Consider the following 21,632-nt stretch of genomic DNA (forward strand, 5'->3'; position numbering starts at 1 on the left):
CTTTCATTGCAAATCAAAGCACAATTGAAAGAATTCAGGGTAAGGGCTGACTTGTATCTAAAACTGCTGGGTAATTAGCAAACTGCTTTAAAAAAAAAACAACCAAAACCCAACAGACTAGGCCTAAAAAATAATGCCACATGCTTGAGCCTGATCTTTCTGAGAGTTAAAAAAATGCATTCCCCTAAATTTACACCAATGTCCCAACTTCCCTTCCAGTTCCCCAAGTCACCTCTCCTTCTCTCCATCATCACAGATGCTACAACCCTACCCCAGTCAACACCCAGCTGTCACAGCACCCGAATTACTAACCCCATCAGTACCTCTGTGTATTACAGACTGCAACTCACTTGAACTTTGCTTGAATCCTGTGGCAGAGTGGACAATGACATTCAGGAATCCATAGAGACCTGGGGATTCATCATCTGTACAAAAGACCCAAGGAATATTGTTACGTTCACAGAGGAGCCAAGAGTGAAAGACAGAGTGATGAGATTGGTATTACACAGTTAATGAGCAGAGGGTAAATAAACTGTTCTGAAAACTGGTGGCAGGAGCATGTAATCTAACCATTTCAGCAAGAGGAGACTGTTCCAGGTTCAGTGTTGGTTTCACCTGTAACGCCTTCTGGCAATGTGTAGCTTTTACAATGATATTTTTAGGGTCAGTAAGACAGCATGGAAAAGATTCAAATGAGAAAAAAATAAAATATAGAGGCTAAGTCTATGCTAGCAGATTAGCAGATTAAACAGTAATTTAGGATGGTCTCTGACACAATTTTGGTCAACTAGTGTTCTTCCAAAGGATTCCCAGGCATAGTTCAAAGTTGTCCCAGACCAGGACTTCCAATGGGCACTCTAATTCCTGGTGTGATGGCTGCACGTAAAGACCATTTAATAGTCAATGAATACACATTGGAGGATGGCCAGGAATATTTTACTAATTTATATGTAAGCCATATCATTTGGAGCTTGTATTTTTATTGTTGCAGCAAGTAACGTTGGGATGACAGATTGTTCTTGTTCCTGCTGCTCTCTTTTCATACACTATCATCTCCTTCAACTAAACTACACAAGTTGGGTACATATGGTCTCAGCTTTTTTTTTTTTTTTACAGGAACTCTCAGCTTGTAACTCATCACCAGGTTGAAGCCTGTAGCAAAAAGAAACAATAAGAGCAGTTCTAGGGAGAATGCACAAAGGCAGGCAGAGGTAGATTGTTCACTGCAGCTTTACCATGTAAAAGCGTAAACCAAAGGTCTCACCTTCCTTATTGATAGTGAGGGGAATGTTGTGGACTGTCTGGAGCTTCACACAGGAGTTTGTCAGCATCTGGAGCTCTACGGATGTGAGTGAGAAGCTTTTAAAGCCTGCCAAAAAGATTCAAAGAGGGAGGAATTAAAATTCAAAGCAGAGGCTGGATGCATGCTCCCTCACTCTGGGTGTACATGGGAGAGCAGCTCCCTGGGCAATGCTCAGCAGGAGCTGTGGTGCTCAGGACCGTGCTGCTGCTGCAGCCCAGCTCTACTCAGGACATATTCAGATACTCTTTGGAGTAAAAAGTCTCAGGAAACAAGGTGGGGGGGGGCTCTTATTTTCTTGCAAAGCCAAAAAACACCCATGCCAAAAATTTCTTTGGACTGGAAGCAGGTAAAAGGGGGCAGCTGTTCCCTGAACCTGGAACAGCACAGAGCTCTGATCTCTGGGTTAAATGGGACAATCTCTCCATCCACATGCCTACTAAGGGCTCTCCCCACACATTCTGTACATGTTGCTGCAAGCAAAAGTCCCCCAGACAGGCTCAGATGTGCAGGGACAGAAGACATCATTATTGTGCTGTGCATTTCAATGCACATCTCTCTTTGCAGGGAACCCTGCCCCACACTTCATCCTCTGGACTTCTGCCCTCTAATAGGATCACATTGTACCAATGACCAGTTGAGAGACACTCACATTTCTTCTGCTGCTCCCGGATGTTCTCCCTCCACTCTGCCCTTTCATAGTCTGATGAAATGAGGAATGTGTAACTCTATGCAGAAAAAACAGAAGAAAATGGGGCATGCATTAGTCTGAGTGACCACTGAGAGCAGGTCTGCCTGCCTCCCCCCCTCCTCCAGTGGGAGTTGTTGGATACACTGTCCTTCTAGTGCTCCTGCCAGTTGCCCAACGTCACAGCTTTGCCAGTGACAGGCAGGACTCTGGCAATGTGCCTTCTCAGCAGCCTGCCAGCAGCACCAACGCGGACTCCTGCAGCCAGAGCTCTCACAGCGTCCCACCGCGCTAACAGCAGCTGTGTCCCTGGCAGCACCAGGTCCCACGGCAGCTCCCTGCTATTCCTCACGACAGTTGCACCAGGAAACCCAAAAGCCTCAGGCACAGGCCTAGACACTGATGCAAACTGAGGAAGCAGTGACCAGCTTGTGGATTTCCACTGAGCAGCAACAGGGTCTTGTGACCATCCTTTGCCATGTGCACGGAAAGGCTGCAGTGACAGGTTAGAGCGCTGCCAGAGCAGGGGATACCTCTGGCAGGCCAAGCATCCCACAGTGCTAAAGGAGCCTGTTCACAACCTTTCAGCACCCCCGGTGCCCAGGGCAGCCTGCAGCTCCTGAGAACTGCCCTGAGCACGCTGAGCCTTGAACACAGAGGGGACTCTAGAAGGCAGCTGCTTTATCTGCTGCAGAGCTTTATCCTGGGTGAAGAGAGCTGCTGCTATCACTCTGCTCAAGCAGGTGCTGAGGTAGAGGATTCATTTCTAACACTATTTTTCAAATGCCAATGTTGCATACAAATTAGTCACAGCCATACACGACGTCATCATAACCTCTGGTGTAGTGAGGGTTTGGTGTATGCTGCTTGGAAAGTGCTTTCAATAGACAGAAGAGGGCATGAAGACCTCCTTGTACAAACACACACACACACACACACACACACACACACACACACACACACACACACACACACACACACACACACACACACACACACACACACACACACACACACACACACACACACTCCCCTTGACCTCTGTCTTGTACACTGAGGGAGACCAGAAGAGCCACTCACCTTGCCATTGCGGTTGTGTACCCGGAAGGCCATGTTGGGAGACATCAGCAGTAGGAGGGATTCCTGCTCCGAGAGCTTCTTTTTCAACCTCTCAATGACCTTGCTGCCTTTATTGGCCCTCTGAAAGGTAGGGGGGAGAGAGAGACAGAGGACACACGTCATTCTCCAGTGTCTGCCCCCATTTGCACGGAGACATTTTTAGATCCACAGTCCCTTCCCTCTGTGAGCAGCCAAATGGCCCCAGGCAGGAGAAATGACTTCAACTGGATCCATGGGGCTCCCAGCTGCTCAGGAAGATGTTACCTGCAGTATCTCTACACTCAGAGTTGGCTCTGTTCCCCATTCCAGCTGGCCCAGATGAAGGTGCAGAGGCACGTGGCCACTGTCCCAGCTACAACTTGTACTTTGTTCCAGAAACTACAGCATCATGTCACTGCCACGGCACTGCCAGGTCCTCCACAAGCATCCTTAACTACGGACACTGTAAGGAACTTCTCTAGAAGCTGCCCAGAAGCCTGTTGCTGAAATTCTCTCCCACCCACCAATCCATTTTCAACAGAGGTCAACTAAAAATAAGGGGTTTTTCGTATAAAACCCAGTTCTAAACCCAACCATGTATATTGTTTGGCACTGATGCACCAAAGAGTGTATCTTAGACACCTGCACCTTGTGAGTAAGAGGCTTCCCCACGGCGTTCCTCCTAATATCTCACTTTTTCCAGGAAGCCCTTTCTGAAAGCCAGCCAGGGCAGAGAGGCAGAATCATGTTCTTTGGAAGAGCGGGGAACACTTTTCTCACGGTACAAGCAGTGTTATTTATATCCTGCAGGCTTCCAGTTTTCAAACTTTTATTTCTCTTTTGGGTTCCAGGAGGGTTTGGAGTCTAACACCTCTAAGAAAACATGTCTTGCAGGCAAAGAGAAGCCTGGGCCAGAGACACTGTGTCTGTGTCAGACTGTCCAGTCAGTATAATTGGTGTTCTCTATGTATTTGCTGATGTTTTGACACTGGTGAAGTCAGAAAAAGCATCAAAATCATAACTGAGCCTACAAAAATTCAGAAGTACATGGCTTCTGACCAAAATCACTCGCAGGATCTTACTTTAACAGCCAGAAACTGGCATGTGACACTCCCAGTCGTTGTGTCCACAGCATAAGAGCCCTGCCCTCCACATGGATGCTCAGGGACAGCAGCACAGGCAGTTCCGTGCAAGTGTAGGAGCTACTGGGAACAGCTACAGCATCTTTTTGTTTCTCACAGGACACCACCATTCAAACCACGCACCAGGACAAGCAACGATGGGCTGCAGAGCATCTGGATGTCCCTGATAACAGAGCTGCCCCACAAGTCTCTGTTGAACACTGTTTCAGCGTGACTCCCCACGCCGTGCAGCTCTGGGAATGCTGCTTCTATCAGCACCTCATCTCAGCACAGACACGGAGTCCGTGCTTGGCAGGGAGAACTCAACCCCTTTTACCTTTTCACGCTGGATGTCATTCTTGATCTGGGAGATCTTGATCTTCATGGAATCCAGCTCCTCATCAGGTACCAGAGGGATATTGGGCACCGCTTCAGACTCATCCACCATTTGGAAACTAAGGTCAGTGAGTGGGATGTACCATTTGCAGTCATATTGCTGGCTTTTTCTGAAAGACAGAAGCTTCAAACGTTTTACTATTACTGGTGTTTGGCAACACCTGCTCCCCCTTCCCACAAGTCCTTCCCCAATACAGTGCATAAGATACAAAAATGGGCACAACTTCACTGTGGTTCCCATGTGGAAAATGTCTGGTAAAGGGCCACTTTCCAGCAGAAAGCCTGGAAGGGCTGATAGCCAGTACAAGGCATAAGGAGGCAACTTGTTTGGTTAACTAGTTCTTTCATCCTAAGGAACCACAATGACCTTTTGCAAACCCTTTCAGTCCCACATGCTCTCCCTTTGAAGCCTCCATAGAGGCAAAGTTCAAAAGCCACACCATATCTCTGACCTGGCTGCTACCTGAAATCTAAACCCAGGTCTCCCCTGCCTGAGCCAGGAGGCCCAAGTGGGGCAGGTGAGCCAATATGGATAAGTCTCTGTGTAATCCAACCAGAAGAGACAAATGACAGCTCGCAACTGCCATTCTCCAGTGATTTCACCAGGATAACCAGTTCACTATTTCAGTGTTTCAACCCTCTCCACCTCTGCTGTCAGGAACATCTGACTCTTGGGGATGTCCCACTCTTGAAGGTTCATTCCTCACAAGCATGTGCTTCAAAATGGGCAGGGACCACTTTTTGCTTGAGGAGGGCAAGAAGATGAGAGGGGTCTCCCCGAGCAGAACATTTACAGAATGAGGAGAAGCCCTGTTTGAGGCAATATGTTGGTAAAGGCTCCTCCACCCTCATTTGTGAAAAATGGCAACAAAACTATTTGTATGGCTGCACTTTAGGGTTGACACATAGTCTGTTTATTGTACCTTTTCCATTTTTCTATACAACTATTAACTGGCTGTAGCTGCAAGGCCAAAATTAATGACCCTAGTAGCAAAATAAAGTGAAGAATGTCACCTATTAAAGGATAGGGGAAGCAGAAAAATGAATGGCATTTTTCCAGAATACCAGCAGCTACAGAAGATCCTATTTTCCTAGCAAGGCTTGGAGCAGGGACAGGAAGAATTAACCTTTCCTGAGGAATCAGGACTTGGCCAAGATCTCACAAAATACACAGTACTACTTTGCTGATCATTTCTCGTCAAACTAGATCTCATTATATAGGATTATGATTACTCAGGTCTGATATTCATATTCAACTAAAATTGCTAGCTAAACCCATGATTCTCCTGAAGCTGAGGTGCAAAGGACATAGTCCAGAAGGAAAACCTCACCCTCCAATCTGCTTCTTCAACTTGGCACACAGGAACAGATCCGTAAAAAGAAAAACGTGACGCAGCTTGCGAGCCCCCTCAACCAGCTCCACCATGAAACTGTCCTTCAGCAGCTGCCGGTGCTGGGGAAAAAAACAGAGAAGATGTTTTAGTGCAGTATTAGCCCCAGATTTAGCACTGAGGCAACACACTCCTTAGACACAACTCCTACTAGAGCCAATTCAGTAAATCGGTCTAATTCAGAAAAAAGAAAAAGGCTATTAAATGTTCTTTCCTGTAAGCTCTGCTCCCTGCTGCTGCCCTCTCTTCCCATGGGCAGAAATGGCCATGCAACTCCTTTATTATCTGGTTCTGGGTCAGACTTCAGGCTTCTCTCCATCACCTGTTCCTGTACCCAAGTGTAATTTATTGTGAGTCATCGCCCAGCTTCCCTGTACCAGGGGGCCAGACTCACCGACAGCACAGCATTCCCTCACCAACCAGCAGAGGGCAGCAAACACCACTGCTCTGAGAAGTCACCCGGCCTCTGAATTCCACTGGAGCTGCCCCACCAGGGAGAAAGGTGAGCAACACCTCCACCAACACCTCTGCTCCCCATTCACAACAGTAGCTGTCGATGTTAACAGCTGAATGCCATTGCTGCTGCTTTATTACAAGTGCCTTTAGGGGAAAATTCCTGAACAAAATGTGTATCTAGCAAACTTCGCAGTAGTCCCTTCTCAGCCTGTGTTTAAATAGGACCATCTGGTTATGCCCCAACCTCATGCCTATTTAAATCTCTTTTATATATCATACAAATATTCTCTGAACCTGGTAGGTGCAAAGAAGCTGCACAACCCTGATGCCTTTATTCCTGTTTCTAATTCCAGGGAGCTCTACAATCTCCGAAAGAAGAGGCCCACCTTGATGGGCAGAAGCATCACTTTCCTAATTCCCTTATGGGGACTCTGTAGCTGAAAGACAAACAGGCTGGAGCAGTGGCACAGTGACAGATGGCTGTGTGCTGGTACAAGCTGCGAGCCCTGCTCTAGGTTCAGGCCTTTTGTTCTGATGTCAAGACCAACAGAACTTTGAGTGCACATCTGGAATAGGTATCTCCCACTGTTTTTCAAGTGGAAGTCAGGGGAATTCAACTTTGGGCACATTTTATTCCTACCAATGTGTATAACTGTCAGTGTTGCCTTGCTTTACAGCCAGTAGGAGCAGGAACCACCAGCTTCTCTGCACAGGTAGGCCAAGGTGCTTTTCCTGACCCGTACTATTTCCCTGCTATTCTAGCTGAGAGGATGCTCCCTTGACACCAAGAAGCGACACGTTACACGTATGATATGTGCCCAGCTGGCACCGTGGCTGGGGATAGGAGAGATCTGCTAACAGTGTCCAGCACTAACCAACACCCCCGGCTGTCTCGCTGTCAGGCCCGTGCTGGGGACTTGGTACAACCCACTGAGGAGCTGCCATTATCTCTGCAATCCCCACGCTGGGACACACAGACCTGAAAACGGCCCATGTCCCAGAGGCAGCTGTGCTCAGCTACACTGGGGCACGCAACAGGGAAGCAGTGAACCTGGGCAAGGTCAGGACATCCAAACCAGAACTGATGCTCCAGTTTCTCAGGTTGTGCCCCATGGGTTTTGTTTGCTGCGTGACTTAACAAGCCCTGCACACATTTGCTGCAGAGGGTGTGGGAGTGCAAACCCCCACGCTGCCTCTCCTTCCGCCTACCGTTCTTCCCATCTTGGCTCTCCAGAATGAACACAAACCACATCAGTCCTGGGCCCAGCAGGCATCATGGCAAGGAACGCAAGGCAGAGGAAAGCCCTTGCAGACATAATTCTTGTTTCCACACTCTGTCCTACAGCACCCTAAACTTCCTGACACAGACTAACAGTCTGCATTTGCCTGTCCGCAGCTGCACCAGCACCACAGCTGGCTGTTAAAGCCCACACAGCAGTGTCAGCATCTCATCTTGGTGCTTCCATTACACAAAGGTCCTGGAAATCTGTGAGCAGCAGCTAAACCTGCACCTTTCCCATAGCACCGGGACGCAAGGTTGCTAGCTAGCATCTCCGGGCAGGAGGCTGTGGAGATCTGGCATCCAGCAGTGATTCAGGCTCAGAAAGGCCTGTACATATGTTAATGTTTATTTTTAGGTGGGTGTGATCCTCCTGGCTTCTCTTCAGTGGTTTTGGAGAGAACGCCTGCCTGCATGAATGTCTCTGCTGCTGATGCGCACTTGTGCCTGCCTCCCCCTCCGGCCTGGCAAACAAACCCCAGGTAGGAAACTAGAAATACTGAGCTTTAAAAATAAATAAATAAAAAGGAGGAGGTATGTTGTCAGTAGCAAAACACACTCTCCACAGCTTCAAAGAATTTCATTCGGCAGCAATAATGAAACAGGGAAAGATATTTTCTGAGCAAGCCAAAACCCTGATTTCAGGTTTCTTTATCTGATGCATATTAATTACGCTGCAAATCAGCTCAGCTCCTCCGGGGCAATGAGAATAGCTGCTTGTTGCCAGCTCAACCTCTGCTCATTGTTCGTAGGTGTAAAGATGTTCTCACAGCTCACTCATCTCTGCTACCCAGCAGGATATGGTACTGTCCCTTCCCTACTGACAGAGACATGGCCAGCAATGTGTTTCTTCCCAGGCAGTGGCCCATGAGAGGTGTTGGAGGACTGTGCAGGACTACTGCTCAGCCCTAGATCAGCCCCCTGGTTGTGGCAGTATTCCAGTACCACCAGCTAGGCCAGAGCAATTTTAAGACAAACGTGTCCCCATGTGAAGGGGAAGCTCGTACAGAGGCACCAGTGACCAGAAACCTTTGTGTCAGGCCTCCACAAAGTAAGAAAAGAACAGCCCATCAGTATTCCCTGCAGCAAGGCTACAGACCTCCCCGCTCCAACCAGGTCACCCCTTCTCCTGCCTTCCGAAGTTGCACCTAACCTGCTGCTGCACAGTCCTTGGCTGTGACCCAAGCAGCCATGCTCTCTGTCCCACATCTCCCCAAAACCCAAGCAGAAAGCTCAGCTGTATGATGCCAAAAGAGGGGTGTCATTCAACAGCCTTCGTACTTCCCACCTGGGACTGAGCTACCACTCATTCGCACTGAGTTTATTTTGACAAGCGCTCCTGGGTCCAAAATACCCTGCCTGACATGAGACACAGTGCTACTGTGAGGCAGCAAAAAGTCTTTGGCAGCATGATCTCCCAGAAAGAGAGCTGGGTGGGAAGACAACGAGGCTGTATTTCCTAAGCTTGACTGGAACAGAAGTGAAGAGGTGAAAGGGATGTATTCCAGCCAGCCACTCAGAAGAAAACACTGAGCTCCCCAGACCTTTCATTCTTCGTATCTTCTCACTCATGGGCTAGTTGGGAAGGTCTCCCTCCAGCAAGCAGCAGGGGTAAACTGTCACAAAAGGAACCAAGTATCTGGGGAGGAGAGGACAGGAGGAAACATTTGTGGATCAAATCAGGAAATCTCCCCTCACAGGGGTGTGGAGCTTGATATTAGCTATAACTACCAGTTTCTCTTGGAAAACAGGACTTTTGTTAGGGTTGGGCAAAAGAGGCATGCCCCAGGCTGCTCAGCATCAGTGGAGCAGAGGGGGAGCGTTTCCAGCAAAGGGTCACATCCTTTGTTGCAAGTGATTCATCTTGCTGGGAGGGTTCAGCAGGTCAGAGGGAAACAATAAAAGGATTTCCCAACTGGCTTACCAGATCCCTGCCAAACCCACAGTGAGGGAGCTTGGGGCACCTTCCCGGACCTCCTGACATGAGTCAGCCCCTCCTTCCCCACTCTGGGGGAGCCAGCAGCCCCCCTCAGACAGGACTCCCGCCAGTCAGATGCCCATGCCACCTCAGCTCCACAGGCCTTCTCTAGCAGTTTGGGAGCTAAAGCCCACTTTGGTCAACTCCTCCCACTCAGGGCCAGCAACAGTTATTCCTTTGGTGGCTTCCTGTCAAACATGAGGTCTTTTGGCTGGGTGATTCTACTGTTCATGACATACAACAGCCTACGTGGGGGAAATCATCTCTCTCTGTTGTCAAAGTTACTCTGTTTGCTAAGGTTACCTGTTGCAAAGGTGCTAAAGGTTTCCTAAAATACCCTGAAATGACACACAGACTACAGAAACGCCAAATAAACATCCAAGAAAACACGAGCTTAGGATCAAAGTGACAGGACAGTGGCAGAGTGACCCCCCTCTCCTCCACAGACACCCCTAAGAGTGTTAGGTGTCCAGCACAGGAGCTCAGCTCAGCTATAGAATGATGTTCCATGCGGCCCGGGGGAAAATCTCATATCAAAATAGAATGAATTAAGATCATCTTTAATTGCTCAAACAGGGCCTGGGCTGACTGTTACCTTCAGTGACTCTTACAAAGCTCCTGCATTGGTGCAGTGTAAGTCCAAGGCTCCTTTCTAGGCCCAGTTTTCCTTTGCATTTTTTCACCTGCTTCTTCTCCCACCCACCTCAGCGCTTTGGACAAAAGAGCTCTCCCTGTACACCTTTCCGTGCTTGGATATCCTCTTTGGATTGCCTGTTGCTGTCCTCCTCCTCCTCCTCTTACCTCTGTCAGCAAGCATCTCCCCCTCCTCCGCTACCAAACTCACGACTACCCGTGTGCTCATCTATTCATCCTACAGTGTTTTAGTGCCGTTTGCATATGATAAATCCTGCTGCTGTCACGCACCGTTTAACTCCAGGAAGTGCGGCAGAGGACCAGCTTGTCTAAGACACATCACAAGAAGTGGAATTTAAACATCTCCTCATCCAGAACCACAGCTGTACAAAAGGCCGTCTCCTCACTTGCGCGCCGAGGAAAAGAGCTCATCCGATGTGGTGACAGCAGAGACCCGCAGCGCGTGTGGGTGGGAGCACCGGGAAGGACTGGAACATGTGTGATGCAGGAGGAGGAAGGTAAAAGCAGGAGATGGGTATTGGCATGTGTCAGCGAGGATGAGGTGGTTTGGCTTTCTGCAGAGCGTAGGAAGAAAATGATTCCTCGTGTGTGTGTGTGTGTGTTGCAAGACCAGCATTGCAGAATAAAGGGATGCTCTGCCTAGGGAGCTAAACTGGCTGCTCTTTGAGCATTTTAATAGCCTTTCTTTTTTCTTTCCAAAGCTTCTGTCACCAGGAGCTCTCTGACTCCAGCTGTAAGACAGAGTGTGAAACATCCAAGATCGCTTTTGATTGCTCTATTGCCAACATCTGCCCAAGGCCGCCAGAAGCAGTAGGCACCAGGCCTCACGCTGTGCATGACTGCCTGTGTCTGAGCTTAGCTCCCAGCTTCTCAAAGGCTTGAGTCTGCACTTCTGCTCCCTTGCAAACATCCTTTGTCCTTTCCCTTCCCCAGCACACTTGGTGTCCCCCAAGTTAAACAGAAGCCTAAGGCAATGATACCCATGGTCCCCTGACTGCAGTTTAAAACCACATTTAGAAACGTGGTACAGCAGCTTGCCAAGCAGCCTCTTTTCAACCAGGGCGAGCAAAAAGGTGCACAGTAGCATAAGCTGCTCCAACGTGTGACCTAGTGGGCTTGATCCCAGAAGAAACTGTCTGTCAGCCCTCTTGTGTCTGGACTGGTGCTGATGAGACCAGATACTAAGCCACTCAGCCAGCAGAGTGACTCAACAAGGCTTCATTTTTAGGCAGCTCCATTCCTCCATGCCAGTGGGGGATCACACAAATATCAGTGTAAATGCCTCAGGGAAGGTGGGACTGCATGGCTAGGGGAAGGCAGAACGGCAGCCACCACTGCTCAGGTTGGTCTGAACTGCCCTGAAACAACATCCTGCAAAGAGCATTAGATGAGCAGCAGTCAAGAAAGGAACCACCATCTCCCAAATGGACTCTGCAGTTTTCTGCAGTTCCATTAATTCCTGTTTTACGAGAATGGGCTGAATTAGCTGGAAACACGAGCCTTTACTTCTGGCAGGGAAAGATGACACAAGCTTCACAGTCATTTGCATCCAGGCTTAGCTGAGGAAAAAACCATGCAGTCCATATAGCTGCTCTGTTAATAAGACTAGAGATGTTATTACTCCCTCCCTTCTGGCACGTAACAGTGGCGCATCCTTCACCTCAAAGCATTCATTTTCCTACTTTTCCAAGGGACTATCCCCTGTAGAACCTTAAACATGTTCCCTATATAAGCCAAGAGGATAGTGGTGAAGAATGATCAGCAGTGAGCAACTAAGATGCCCTGCTCCATGGTCCTAAGGGGTGGAAGATTCTCCACCACTTGCATTCTGAGTCAGAAGGGACAGTGCTACTCAGACCCCCTTTCCCTCTATGCATTTGTTTGGTTATTTAGAGGGTTGGCAAAGTGGACATCTGCAGTTAATCCACCAAAAAAGTAGGGAGCAAGAGAATGTAGCAGATCAGGTTGAATGGAAACAGACCCAAGAGCCCAGATAAGCCCTCCTGGCTCCCTGTGTTGCCAGGCTGGGGCTGGTGCTCTCTGGCCCATCTGTACCACAGTCCTCAGCAAACCACAAAGCAGAGAAGAGTAGCTACAGCCAGCCCAGAAGCAGCAAGGACCAAACTATGTGTTTGTAGGCTTAACCCACCAATACTCCCTTCCCTGTTGTAGCCCTTTCTGTCCCTCTGATGAATGGTTTTACTCCCTTTGTTCCCATCTCCTTGCACTACCCGAAATACTCACTGAGCCCAGCAAAATAAACCAGGCCCACGTCACAGAAAACTTTCAGTTTATATGCGTAAGTTTAGAATTAGAAAAAAGCCTACTGAGCCAAGCAGAACCTGGGGGCTGGTGTGCAGGTAGGACACCTGACATCAGGCAGAAAGACAGCGGGCAGGTCAGACTGAGTCAATGCTCCCAGAGCAGGGAATCACCTTTTGCAAAAGGGAGGAATACTGTGCTGATGAGCCTGTACTCTCTCCTGACCTGCACTCCTCTCCTCAGCAGCCTGTCACTAGGGAGATTAGCAACTAGCTGCTTTCCCCAGTTCAAAGCAATCCTGAAAAAAAGAGCTGGAGCAAGAGGCTGGCAAAGGAGATTTAACTCCTCCCCACGATGCACTCAAAGGGGAAAAATATTCCACATAAAAGGCAAGGACTGGGAAAAAAGATAACCGAGATCAGCACCTTAGCAATACATGAGGGGAAAGGGCTGCAGCAGCAAGGACCAAACTATGTGTTCGAAGGCTTAACCCATCAGTACTGCCTTCCCTGTTGTAGCCCTTTCTGTCCCTCTGATGAATGGTTTTACTCCCTTTGTTCCCATCTCCTTGCACTACCCGAAATACTCACTGAGCCCAGCAAAATAAACCAGGCCCACGTCACAGAAAACTTTCAGTTTATATGCGTAAGTTTAGAATTAGAAAAAAGCCTACTGAGCCAAGCAGAACCTGGGGGCTGGTGTGCAGGTAGGACACCTGACATCAGGCAGAAAGACAGCGGGCAGGTCAGACTGAGTCAATGCTCCCAGAGCAGGGAATCACCTTTTGCAAAAGGGAGGAATACTGTGCTGATGAGCCTGTACTCTCTCCTGACCTGCACTCCTCTCCTCAGCAGCCTGTCACTAGGGAGATTAGCAACTAGCTGCTTTCCCCAGTTCAAAGCAATCCTGAAAAAAAGAGCTGGAGCAAGAGGCTGGCAAAGGAGATTTAACTCCTCCCCACGATGCACTCAAAGGGGAAAAATATTCCACATAAAAGGCAAGGACTGGGAAAAAAGATAACCGAGATCAGCACCTTAGCAATACATGAGGGGAAAGGGCTGTTTTCCCTCCTTCCTTTCCACCAAGGAAATTTCAATGGGAGGAAGACAAATAAGGAAAAAAGCCATCAAAGCAAGCTGGTGATTCATTAAAACAAAAAAAATGCATTATGCATTGAGAGCAGTCAATTAGGAGATGCAAACTGCACACTGTCCTGTCACCCTAGGGGAAGCACAAGCAAGGCTAGTGGGAGGAAAGGATAAGTAGAAAAGGAAAGATTTACAGGCATAAACAAAACCCAGCTATGACCCCAAGCTGAGTAGCTTATAGGAAGGAGCAGCCATCACTAACCCACACGGAATAGCTGGGAGCAGACTTGTGTCTCCGGATTACGATGCAGACAGTGAACATACCTACTCTCTAGACACAGAGTGGTGTCAACTGGGGTGTTACCACTTCGAAAAAAGTGGGATATTGCTGCCAAATGACTAAAGAAAGGATCCACCATCAGATTCCCGGAGTGGAAGGCAAACTGTGGGAAGCATCAGAAGCAAGTCCTTTTCTTCCCTGGGCTCAGTGCAAGCTACGTGCAGTGAGGGAGAGCACAAAGAGTTCCCAGTCCCCTCTAGCACACACACAACCCTCTCCTTGGGTATATCCCCTTCTTTCCCTCCCCACATCATACATGGAGTCATTGCAGGACCAGTGAGAGTATGAACAAGCCTGCAGAGCTCAATCCTGACAAGCCTCCCCTTTCTGCTTTCTAAGATCTGACAAATACACCACTGCAAAAAGAGATCATCAGGACCATCCTGAGCCTGCCCCACTGCCTGGGCTCTGGCACCTCATTAGGATTCCACATGACACTTTTCAAAGCCTGCATCCCTCATTGAGATGCTGACAGACAACCGGAGAACACAAAATGCTCCCTCCCCTGCGAGGGGGCATTCTAGCCTGCGATTTCTGCTACGACTCAATCAGCATCCACTTTAACGAGGCCATCTACTATCACTGAGGCCCTGGTGACTGATGTCTGAGCTTCTACCTCAGCCTCCAATTGCTCAGCCCCTCCTTTTCTCAGCTGCAGACTTCCTCAGTTGACAAAATGAGACAATAAGCAAGACTTGCAGGATAAAGTGCACCAAATTCCCAGTACTGCAGCTTCCAGCAAATCTTTGTCAGCTGAAAATCAGTTTAACAGCTAAAAGTAAGCATGTTTAGCTGACAGGATTTGGAATTGCATCATGAAGGTTCATGGTATCTTAAAAATCTCCTGGGCTTTGTAAGAGATGTTTTTGTACAGGGTAATTTGGGTCACTTTTGATCAGCCAGTGTCTCTGGCACACTGCCACAATTCCTTTTACACATATACTATCTGAACTGCACCTCTCCTTCGTCCAATCTCCTACATCCTTCTCTCTCTTAATACTTCTGTCAGTCCCGGCCTTTCCTCATCAGGAAGAACTAAATTGCTTTCTACTGAAATTCTGAGGCAGATGAATCAAGCCCATTGAGGCACACAGGACCTTACTGTTGTGTAGCTCTATGCCCTCCTTGCACAACATTGCACGCAGGTAAAGAAACTGCACACCTTGGAACTTCCTGGGTGTAGTCCAGCTCCTACCAGAGCTCAGAACACCTTTAGGAGTCAATCACCTTCCTTTTCTTTCCCAACCCATTCCACTTGTTTTGCTTCCTAGTCCCATTTACAACATAATTCTTTAGAAATGAGGACGCAAAAAATGAGTTTTATGGCAAGAATGAAGATTCTGGAAAAGACCTTTTCCTGTCTTTTATGATTTCCAATGTTTCCTCACCTTTTTCTCCTCCCAGGCTTCCTGTTTGGTTTCAGTTTGCAGGAAAATACAAATGCATTTAGTGCATAGCAATGTGCATCATACAAATTATGTATGACAAATGATTTTAACAGTGCTAAGGACAAAACTCCAATCATACTTTTCCTCTGGGTTTCCAAACTGTTTTCTGGGAAGAAAACAGAGGAGCTGTACCACATCCTTTGGAGAACAAGGACACTGCATAAACTGTATCTTAGCAACAACGAATTAACAGCGTAACTTCCTAGTCTGCTCAACAGAAAAGGCACAACCAGTATTTAGAAACTGAGAAAATAACAAAAGCAGAAGACTCACCTCTCCCTTCTTTACAGTCATGGACTGCCGACGAGGAGTGATCTCTTCATTGATGCTGGAGAGGAAGTTTTGCGAGATCCGCAGAGCATCCTGCAGGAGTGGATGATCAGGGTGGCTCACTGGAGTGTGCTTGAGCAAATCCTGACAGCAGGAACACAGAGAACAGAACCATGAGCAGCACTGGAAAGCAGAAGGGTCTGAGGACCCCTAACTAGAGCTGTAAGACAAGATGCTCCAGCTTCCTCTTGCAGATTAGAGCAAGGCTTTATCTCTAGAGGAAGAGGATAATACTCTGCACTTCTTGGAAACCCCAATAAGGAGCAGCAGGGTCCTACCTATAGACTCCCTCCCCTTAGTGTGAAGGGAAGCAGCTCTTATGCAGCATGACAGGTTTATTTATGCAGTCCTGCAGCTCCATGGGAAATTTGAAGGGCAAAGAAAATAATAAAGGTCCCTAAAGTTTGAAAACTACCTTTCAGATACTTACATGCAGGACAAGCGTGCTGCGAGTCACTCGGTCCACTGGCTTGTATAACAGAGCTGGGGAAAAAAAAGCAGCAGGAACATAAGGGAGAGGTACCTAAATGTAGCCCCTACAAAGCAACTTGTCCAATGCAACTGAATGCAGAGGCACAGGTTTATTAACCAATGAGCTACTGGAAAATTCCCTTTTCTAAAGTTAACATGCTGAACAGCCAATAAGCCACCCATAAATACATGAAGGAAATAAACATGGTCCACAGCATGCCCACTTGTGAGCACGCCCTGCGGGCAGTGGATGAGCACACAAGGTAGTACAGAACAAGTGCACTCAGCGTGGCACACTTCTGACAATTCCCTGGCAACCTGCCTGGTCCCACAGGACAGAATTGGGCCTTGCACTCTTAAAGTTGCCAAGGAGGTCCCTGAAAGGCTGGCAGTGCATCCCTCCTTCTAGAGTTCAGCCTGATAGGTTGAGTGTTTCCAAATCCTAGTAATAGGCCAACACAGGAAAGTGATTGGCTTTTATGTTAGTGAGTATGGAAGCTTCTTGTAACATGGGTTGTCTTCTACTTATGAGCATAGAGACAAGCACTATAGAACTTGATCTTGATCAAGCCCTCTAGATGCTACCATAGGGCAAAACCCACATAACAATAACTGCTAGGATGGTGTTGATGCTATCACCGGGTAGCAGATGTTCTCTTAAAATCACAGCAGTCCTTTGGTTTGCCTGGTGTTGCCCAAAGAGACAGATGATGTTTTCAGCTGTGCAGGGGCTTCCTCACGCATGCAAGCAGCTTACTAGGCAAGAGTTCTGCTACTTAGCAAAAGGGAACTGATTTCCCAGGTAGAGCCAGCAGAGATTCCATAACCCTCCAGCATTTAAAAAGAAAAAGGGAGAGCGGAGGTTTGGCAACAGCGTCCACGCAGTCCTGACAAACCACAGTCTCCTCTACATGGATCACTCACTTTCCAAGGAATTTTTCGTCGTCTGATCTTTAGATTCCTTTGTGCTTCTAGCCTTTAGATTCTAAAAGAAAAAGAAAACCCATGTAGCAGACAGTTAATCACCTTGAAATATCACATGGAAACGTAAGAGACTATCTGCTCCTCCAAGGGACAGCCTAACTGTGAGTGGAGGACAGCCCCATCACAGTTCAAGTCAGGAAAAATATGCTTTCTTTCTTAGTAAATCCATCACTGCCATGAAACAGGCGCCCACACATCTCAAATATTAAGTAATTTTCTTAGGAATGCATGTCAATAAAGCTGCAGCAAAGCAGGGAACCACCAATAGCGACAGGGATGCTGGAGTTTTTAAATCCCCTGCAGGAGAAAGACACGTCCATAAGGATGCAGCCGTTATCACAGCACGCGTACACCACCAATAAACAAAGTACAGGATTTAGATTCAGTGCCCCCAGGTTATACTTCCTTATATCTGTACTCAGAGCTGGGTGACCTTGGACAAGTCAGCTCTCTTTCATGGCAGAAAAGGAACAATGCCCATGACTCCTCTCTCTGCACATGGACTGTGAAGCTACGTGCATTAATGTGCTGAGCTCTGCTGAGCTCTGAAATCCTCACCAGGGCACAAATGCAAAAGTACCATCACTACCATTCCAAATACATTAGATACTAGGATGATTTCAGAATTATCCTTCAGAAAACAGCAAAAACAAGGGATCACATTTGCACAGCACCCAGGATCCTGGAGTCTTCCAGCAAAACACTATCTATACATATTACTATAAATAAATGGGAAATGCATTTTAGTACTGAAAGAAAAATATGTACAGGAGAAGATACTTTACTAATGAGTTGGCACCACTAGAGCACAGAAATGGTCAGGCAAAGAACCAGAATCTGATGGAAATCATTGGGAAAGGAGAGAATAGAAGGCATTTGCACTCTGGTGAGCTTCCCAAAAGGCAAGCCTTGCTTCCCTCATTTCACAGAAGGAACATGCTTTATTTTACCTCTTTATCATAAAAATCAAAAGGGACATGAGATACTGAATGTACTCAGGAGTTTTTTTCAGAGCAAGAAATACACCGAGTGCTATTCACTTCTGATTGTTTCTAAGGACACACATATGAAGTTCGTGTTTTCTTGGCAACTGAGTTCTTCAAGATATAATCACGGCAATACAAAGAGTCAATGAGACCGTGCACTGCAGGCAAAGCTGGTGCCTGGGAAGCCTGAAAAAGTACTCAAAATGCTTTGACACAAGGTACTCCTCTTAAAGAGGGGAAATCAGAGTAGCCCAATGAATAATATTGTAGATTATGGCTGACACACTTGCCTTTTTAAACAGAGAGCTACCCTCTCCTTCTCTCCACACCAGCAAAGCCTGCAATCCCACTGGCAGCCATAATTCAAGCCATTAAAGATGGCTTTTTACACCACAGTCAGCATCACCATGAGCAAGAGAAATGTTTGAGAAACTCAAATATAGCTTTCCCTTCCAGAAATGCAGGAAGGTGGCACAGAGCTGAGAAGTTCAAAGCAATGCCAGTTTTTGCAAGACTCCCTGGGTGGGGACAGCACATAAGGGCTGTCCATGCCATCACCTCCATCAGCTCAAAGTATAAATCGCTGTAAGAACATGAGCTGAAGCAGCGAAGCCTACGGGAGCTCACAACTCCTCCAGAAGTCAGGGCTGCAAAGATACTTGGAGGACAGACAGGAGTGACATGGCAGGGTATTAGTCAGATCCAGACGGCTCGTGTGTCTGAATACCGTGACATTACCTCAGAGATTTCAGCAAACTGAGCATTGGCTTGGCAGCATTTCTCTGCTGTCTCCATAGCAACTTCATAGTTATCCACAAAGGCCCGGTACACTCCCAGCTGGCTGGCCTGCAGGAAGCAAAACAAAATAAAATAAACGCTGGGGAAGAGGACAGTTTGGGATGGCCAGCCTCAGTATCTGATAATCAGGTCGTGTTCCTTCATGCCAGGGAATGCTGAGCAGGCCCCTGAAAGACACCTCTGACCTGTCAGCTTTGCTTAACCAGCACAGATACTCCCGTGCACCCAGTTCCATCTATGCTGAATAAGTTCACAAGTGAAGGATGTTGAAGCCTGCGAGGATGACACATCCTTATTACTGCCATCTATTTTTCCCTTCTGAACTGCCAGATTAGTATCTATTAATATTTCAGCTCATTGATGTAACTGGAGCTGCTGGCTACTTGCCTCAAAATATGAATCAGACAGGAATGATTCAGCCCAACAGCACAAATGTGACCCCAGTAAGCTACTTGTTGGCTTTTGCATGATGGAGACACTACCTCAAACCCAGCTATTAACCCATATCTGCATTAGTGAACACCGTTATAAGGGCAGGAGAGCGCTGAAAATACAGAAGAGAGCTCCAGAGCACAATCTGTTTGGAAGGCAGAGGTGATTGAAAATGGCAGTTTTTCCAGTAGGACGAATATTCAATTGGTCCAAAAAGAAGATGGAGCAGGCCTCAGAGTGCAGCAATAAGCCATTATTATCCCCAAGTCTTAGCACTGATCCCATTTGCTGACTTAGGAATTGCAGCCATATCCATGCCAGAGAACATAACATCCAGGTCGGGAAATCCCTGGGAAGCTTCCAAGCTTGGCTGGATTGAGAGCTGGCTTTGTGTTGCAGAGCTGCACAGGCTGTGCTCTAAACACCTCAGCAGCCTGAAGATGCTTCCAAGTGCATGGTCAGGTAGAGTGCTGTAAAAGGCTCCATTAAAGACAAGTTTGTTACCACAGGAGCTTCCACCTACCTTATTATTTCTGCAACTTCCCTGATACTTTTGCCCAAGACATGCAACAGGCAGAGCAGTTAATGTTCCCCCAGATAGTGCTCTTTTCTCTCCTGCTCTCTCATAACCATTGTGTTCCTCAATCTCTATGGAGCTTTGTGCAAGAGACGATGGAAGAGAAAAAGCCACTCTCGGGAGAACATTCCCTACACAAATTTCTTTAGGTAACAGAGGCTGAGAAACAGCAAGCTTTTTCTTAGGGCACATTTTACTGAAAGATTAGGAACCAATCTCAACCCTCATCCAAAATAACTTGGTTATGGCTGAAGCTGAAGGAAACTGTGCTCACTTATGCCAGGGATGACCTGGCCCCAACAGTGTGGAAAGAATAAAATCTGTATTTGCCACTGGGGCACAATTTTGTGAAGAAGCTGCTGCCAGAATTACTGGGCATTTGCAGGGCTTATGACATTTGGGTTTGGATGATGCCAGATAACACAGCAGAATTTTAAAGTACCTCCATTCCTGTGTGGCTCTTTCATTTCCTGCTAACTCCTGAATTGCTTTTTTTAAGCTTTCATTTTCCCCCTCTAAACATGCCCTCATGAAAACATCTTTTTCATTAAAAACTGAGCTTCCAATCAAAGCAATAACATTCACACACAGTTTTCATGGTGGTTTAAGTTTTCTCTTTTTCAATTGAAAAGAACACACTGAAAATTAAACAAACTTTGGTAGGAATAATTGGCTTCTGGTTAAAATTTTTTCCATTCCTGAAAACCATCAGTGATAATATTTGCTAAATATTTCTTCATTTCTAAAAACAGTTTTAAAGTGTTTCCTTTCTAGTTATAAAAAAAAAAAAATGTACAAAATATTCCCCAAAACTGAGAAGCATATTTCACTCCCACATGCCTAGTGTCTTTTTTTTTTTTTCTTTTCCTTAGTTTCCACAGGAAAAAGGTGGAATAACAGTTACTGATGTTGCACATGGATCATACTTTGTGCCAGACTACATGAAACTCTAGAAGTCCTTACATGCACTATCTTCCACCTATGGTGCTTTGTTTTGCATGATATTAAAGAAAATTAATGTCCCCAGGGATCTCAGGATAATAACGAGGATTCCAGTGTTTATCATCAGATTGCATGACACGACCACAAGTAAACAGTCTGCTCCAAAAGATTTGATGTACATCCTGTGTAGATGGCTTGTAACGCCTGGTGTTCTTGCTGTGTCTCTCATCTAGCTGCTTCCCACTGCCTGCCAAGAATTATTAGCTTTATTTCATTGAGCAAAGAGTTCACAATTCCCACTGATACTGTACCAAACCACCAGAAACTGAAACTGCTAAGCTAGCTCAAAGCTTCCTGCACTAGGGCAATTTGCTCTTTTGCTTTCCAATACTAACCCAACAAAATCAACAATTCTATTACAAGTGTATGAAAATCAGGGGAACATGAAAACAGAAGGGCATAACCTGCCATCACCATCAGCAAGAAATGGTCTTAAACAAAGGCCTAAGTAGCTGTATGGTGAGACAAAGCTTGCTTCACAGCCAGCAGTGGTAAGGAATATACTCAGGTCTTCTTCAATTAGTGTTACCTTCATTGCTGCACTACACTTTCA

General features: G+C 46.9%; 1 protein-coding gene across 1 annotated transcript in view; it reads right to left on the minus strand.

Annotated features, from left to right (window-relative positions):
- The window catches only part of BCR (breakpoint cluster region), a 103,961-nt gene that overhangs the window by 20,131 nt on the left and 62,198 nt on the right, over positions 1-21,632 (minus strand). Inside the window, exons 5-14 of the mRNA XM_014962840.1 lie at positions 19,009-19,116; positions 17,225-17,285; positions 16,260-16,312; positions 15,773-15,913; positions 5,935-6,056; positions 4,545-4,713; positions 3,069-3,188; positions 1,953-2,028; positions 1,265-1,369; positions 351-425 (exon numbers count right to left, since the gene is read on the minus strand). Coding sequence (XP_014818326.1) covers positions 351-425; positions 1,265-1,369; positions 1,953-2,028; positions 3,069-3,188; positions 4,545-4,713; positions 5,935-6,056; positions 15,773-15,913; positions 16,260-16,312; positions 17,225-17,285; positions 19,009-19,116 — 1,030 coding nt within the window. The remainder of the gene's footprint in view (positions 1-350; positions 426-1,264; positions 1,370-1,952; positions 2,029-3,068; positions 3,189-4,544; positions 4,714-5,934; positions 6,057-15,772; positions 15,914-16,259; positions 16,313-17,224; positions 17,286-19,008; positions 19,117-21,632) is intronic.

This window comes from Calidris pugnax, unplaced genomic scaffold, assembly GCF_001431845.1.
Source record: "Calidris pugnax isolate Ruff unplaced genomic scaffold, ASM143184v1 scaffold32, whole genome shotgun sequence".
NCBI classification, from domain to species: domain Eukaryota; kingdom Metazoa; phylum Chordata; class Aves; order Charadriiformes; family Scolopacidae; genus Calidris; species Calidris pugnax.